The following is a 5109-nucleotide window of genomic DNA, read 5'->3' on the forward strand; positions in this document are numbered from 1 at the left end:
GGCCCACAACTTAATCCACTGGCGCCATGGCTAGCGCATCCACGCATTCTCCAATAATTCGCTAGCTAGCCAGCATCATTATACGTACGGGCAAGAGATCACTAGCTTGTGCCCCCCACGGTTCGGATTAGATGGAGTATCACTACGCAAAGTAGTGCCTCGCTGACAAGGCAACAAAGGTAACACCGGTAGAATTGTATGTTTCTTTGACCATGACATGCGTGTATGATGCATATATGTGGATCATATGGTTGGCGTTTCCGTCATCCTGACATGCGAGGAGCACTCAAAGGAATGACAAATGGAAGCTAGCTTTGTGGTGACTAGCTAGTGGTGCTTGATGCGGAGATCAGCAAGTTGAACAGAGCCCATGACGGCAACTTTGAGGGTAATCCTCAATAGGGTGTGGACAGTGGAGACACATGCCGAACTGGAAAAGAACCCTTCTTCCACCCGGCACCACTCCGAGTGGTCCTTCCAGCATCCCCATCTATCCCATTGGCCATAGGGCTGAAACACATCTTTATTGGATACTGACTACTAAACTACCACAATGTAATTCAAGACCGGCCTTAGGACAATATACATGCATACTCTCCAGCCGTCTGGTTTTCGTGGACCCGATTTGTCAGATATGTGCCACATCAATGAGATACAAATTTCTCCCATATTTAGCACCATATACTTTTGATTCTGGGAAAACTTTGTTTTTACCATTCTAGCTTTTGCCTACTTTGATTATGCCACTCTATAATTTGACATATCACTTCTGCCACTCTTAATTTTGACAATAGATCACAAATGTCATTCCATGGCAAAATCAATAACTTTTCATTTCACTTTTGCCACTCTTAGGTTTTGATAATGTATTACAATTGCCACTTTAAAATTATTGCTTTTGCCACGGAATGACAATTGTGGAGTATTGTCCAAAACTAAGAGTGGCAAAAGTGAAATGTCAAATTATAGATTGGCATAAGTAAATTGGTCAAAAGCTAGAGTGGCAAAAATAAAGTTTTCCCTTTGATTCTTGCGTGCGCATGCACCCAAATTAACAGTAAAAATGGTATAAAATAACAATTCTGAATATTTTTGTAGCAAACATGATCGAGTCTTCTACCCACATGTATTTTTTTAGAAGGAATGGCATTCATGGTGTTCTCAACAAAAAGTCAAAATTGATGCTCTAAAAAAGGTCTTTTTGAAGCATTTTGGAGGTTCGGTTTTGTCTTCTTCGCCCATAGAGCAGTATGAATTTCATTTCGTCATGAAAATCCACATGTGAGTAGAACACTTCACTATGTTTGTTGTAAAAAAAGTTAGAATAGTTTTTTTAAAGATTTTACTGTTCAGTCAGGTGATGGGGAATGACGTCCACCATAGCATTGTTTATAATTGCATGGAGGGTGGCTGAAGGAGAGGGAAAAAAAGGGAAAATATGGGACCTGTTGCATCCTCGCTGATGTTGCTTATGATCTCATTTGTGTTGCAGCCTTCTTAAGTGTAGTTTCTATCTCTCCTCCGCATGGATACTTCTTGTTTATTTTGGTATTGTAATGGAGTCTTATGGAGTTTGGTTTATTTGGGATTTGCAAGGTCATCCCCCCTCCTTTTCTAGAGTAGATAGCTTTTGAGTCATAAAAGAGAGTTGCGTCTTTACTCTTGTGATTCTACCTTTGCTTTGCTGCTCGTTCCTGGTACTTTTTAGCTCTTATGGTAGGCTTTGGGTCTTAGTCTCGTGAACCTCTAATGGTTCTATTTCGGGAAACCCCTTTTGCTAAGAATAAGAATTGCATAGAGAAGTTTGGTGATCCAAATTTGTCGTAACGAATCAAAGGAAAACATTGTTTGCACGTCTACTCTTGCATCGCAAAAGGTTAGGCTCACTGGCAATGCCAAAAGGAGGTGCGCCAAAGAGTATTTGTGCAAGTAACACGATCTAAATTTGCAAAACAATCCCTAGTTCACCACATTCCACCATATTTTCGTAGTAACACACCAAATAGAGATAATGAGCCATGTGTAGAACTCGCGTTAAACTGTTAATACGACCTTGCAATTGCATATGCATATTTTTTTCCTCGTGACAACACATGGGTACCAACTATATATATATATATATATATATATATATATATATATATATATATATATATATATATATATATATATATATATATATATATATATATATATATATATATATATATAGGACAAGGAGGCTTGCCCCGGGCCTCTGCATCCGAAAGATGCATGCGGTCATATTATTAAAAAGTTCAAAGCAATACAAAGTCTTAGATTCATTACAGCTCGCCAACAGAGCAAAAAGAAAAATAAAAACTCATTGCCACAACCGGTAGGTATGATAAGACAAGATCCCTAGACTCCCATCTTATTATGAGACCGTCATTCAAACCGGTTGAATATAGCCCGTGCTATCATCTCCCACTGGTTGCACCCAGTAACCAAAGGCTTCCTGGAGTCCGTAGGAATGAGTAAGGACCGCGTACGGATCCATGTCGTAGCCTTGAAGATGACATGTAGTTGCCTCGACATCACGGCGCTTGGCTGCCCTCATGGCACGCCCTAACTGCAAGTCGTCCGCGTCTAGTTGCTCCCGGATCCGGTTGCTGACACGCCTGCCAGCCGACACCGGGTCCAAGATCCCACCAAAAGCGATAATCTCCTCAGCCGTCCTCTCTCGGGGTGTCTGATCCCCGAGCTTACACCCGCCCATCATGGTTGGCGAACAGACGGGGGACGCGGCCGAAGTAGCACCTCCAGAAGGTACTATTGGAGAAGGGGACTGAAGAGCCTCCTGCTCGGCAGTCCCTATACCCACCACAACGGCCGGTCTGCAAGGAGTCGCCACGGGAGATGAGGGCCTCCTGCCCCCCCCTCCCAACGACGGTCTTGGCGCACCGGGTGCCTGCAGCTGAAGAGACGGAAGTGAGGGCCTCCTGCCCCTTCCTTTCCTCGTCCACGTCATCAGCGAAACGTGGCGGTACCACCAACGGCTTGGAGATCTCCCGGGCCGGTGGGTGTGATGGTGGTGATATGCGAGCATCAAACATCATCGGCGGTAACTCATGATTCGCCAGGTCATCCATCTCGACTCTGTGGTAGCAACTATATACAGTACAACATCCATTTAGATACACTCATTTCAGCGACAGCTAACCCCGAACGGAGGGAGTACTCAGTGGACGGTAGTCAGTACAACATAAGTGTACCTAAGAATTGTACAAGGAGCACGGATCGAACTATATGGAAATGCATGTCAGGTCACGCTCAGATGCAGAGGGGACGCCCGGACCGATCCAAGCAGCAGCAGGTAAACGATGAGTTCGATCAGGCTCCACGATGGTACGGTACACAGCGCAATAACGACGAGCCAACCTCTTTGAGCATAATTGGTTTGATGCCAACAATTGGCATTGCCAATATTTGGCAAGCCAACATTTGGCAAAATCAAAAGTTGCCAAATGTTGGCAACTTTTTTGTGAGGTTGAGAAGAAAAGTTGATAGCCAACCAATCACTAGCCAACATTTGGCATTTGCCAAATATTGGCATACCAACTTTTGGCATCGAACCAATCATGCTCTTTCCCTCGTCCCTATGGCTGGCCGGCTGGCTATATATCCGCACGACAAGGGAAGCCCCTTTGCTTAAGAAAAAAGCCTCGCTGCACCAACTCGATCGCCAAGTACAGGTTCTATCTCACTCGTCGATGCCGTCTTTCATCGACGGCCCCAGTCTCCGGTCGCTGCTCCGGCCGTCCACAAACGGGCGCCGGACCAAGACCCCAGACAGCGCCGGTGGCGGCGGCGGCGACGGCAAAGGAGGCGGGCATGGAGGAGGGATCTTCAAGATGTTCAAGCTCATGCCGATGCTCTCGTCGGGGTGCAAGATGGTGGCGCTGCTGGGCCGGCACAACAGCAGGGCGCTCCTCGCGGACCACGCGACGACGGTGACGCTCTTCGGCCACCGGCGCGGCCGCGTCAGCCTGGCCATCCACGAGGACACCCGCGCGCCGCCGGTGTTCCTCATCGAGCTGCCCATGCTCACCAGCGCGCTGCACAAGGAGATCGCGTCCGGGGTGGTCAAGCTCGCGCTGGAGAGCGACACCCGCAGCGCGCGCCGCCGGCTCGTGGAGGAGTACGTGTGGGCCGTCTTCTGCAACGGCCGCAAGGCCGGCTACTCCATCCGCCGCAAGGACGCCTCCGACGACGAGCGCCACGTCATGCGCCTGCTCCGCGGCGTCTCCATGGGCGCCGGCGTGCTGCCGGCCGCGCCCGAGAAGGACGGCGGCGTGCCCGCGGGGCCCGACGGGGAGCTCACGTACGTGCGCGCCCGCGTCGAGCGCGTCGTCGGCTCCAAGGACTCCGAGGCGTTCTACATGATCAACCCCCACGAGGGTGGCGTTGGAGGCGATGGTGGCGGCGACGACGACGGCAGCGCACCGGAGCTGAGCATTTTCCTAGTGAGAATGAAGTGAACAAAGTAAAGAGATCAGTGCTTCGTCTTCCGTATAGTAGCAACTCCAATGCAGCGACCCAAACAGACGCTTATTTTGCTTCTCTTTCTGGATACCCTCAATCCCTCATGCGAGCAGGTCACATCAGTTTTCGGCGAAATTGGAATATACATAGAGAGATTATGTGTAATATAGCAAGTTTAATGTACATATCCATCCATGCTGGACAGTTACCTCTGCCCTTCTCAGTTGGGACGAGACTGAATTCCTGCTGCGAGTCGTTGACAGATCAGTTGCCTAGAAAGGTAAAAATACAACAGATCACAGCAAAAAATCAAATCAGTTTAGAACTTTAGATCTTAATTACCAATTGTTCTTGTTACAGAACCACTGCAGTATATCCTCACTGTAAGTACAAGAAACTTCAGAGTTCTAGCTTAGCTAGAGCGTGATTTTTCTCAGCTTTAAGTTATTATATGCAGCAACAACAGTTATAATAGTAAGTAGCTATCGATCAGCATCAATCCAGCATGGCAGTTGGCAGATGGATGCAAGCATCGCCCTTGGACAGGTTCTGGTCCTGAAACTGATCGAATGGCAATCATCTTCAGTGCTGCGTGTGGGGCGGTTC

General features: G+C 47.8%; 1 protein-coding gene across 1 annotated transcript; it reads left to right on the forward strand.

The window, feature by feature from the left end:
* The first annotated feature begins 3648 nt into the window (after positions 1-3648).
* Positions 3649-4726, forward strand: LOC123116300 (protein MIZU-KUSSEI 1). Its single transcript, XM_044537278.1, has one exon. The coding sequence runs from the start codon at positions 3732-3734 to the stop codon at positions 4497-4499; it is 768 nt and encodes a 255-aa protein (XP_044393213.1). The 5' UTR covers positions 3649-3731; the 3' UTR covers positions 4500-4726.
* Positions 4727-5109: the final 383 nt, after the last annotated feature.

Source organism: Triticum aestivum, chromosome 5B (genome assembly GCF_018294505.1).
Source record: "Triticum aestivum cultivar Chinese Spring chromosome 5B, IWGSC CS RefSeq v2.1, whole genome shotgun sequence".
Lineage (NCBI taxonomy): Eukaryota > Viridiplantae > Streptophyta > Magnoliopsida > Poales > Poaceae > Triticum > Triticum aestivum.

Coding starts and splice junctions, on each gene's coding strand:
- LOC123116300 (XM_044537278.1), top strand. CDS start 3,732: ATGCCGTCTTTCATCGACGGCCCCAGTCTCCGGTCGCTGCTCCGGCCG.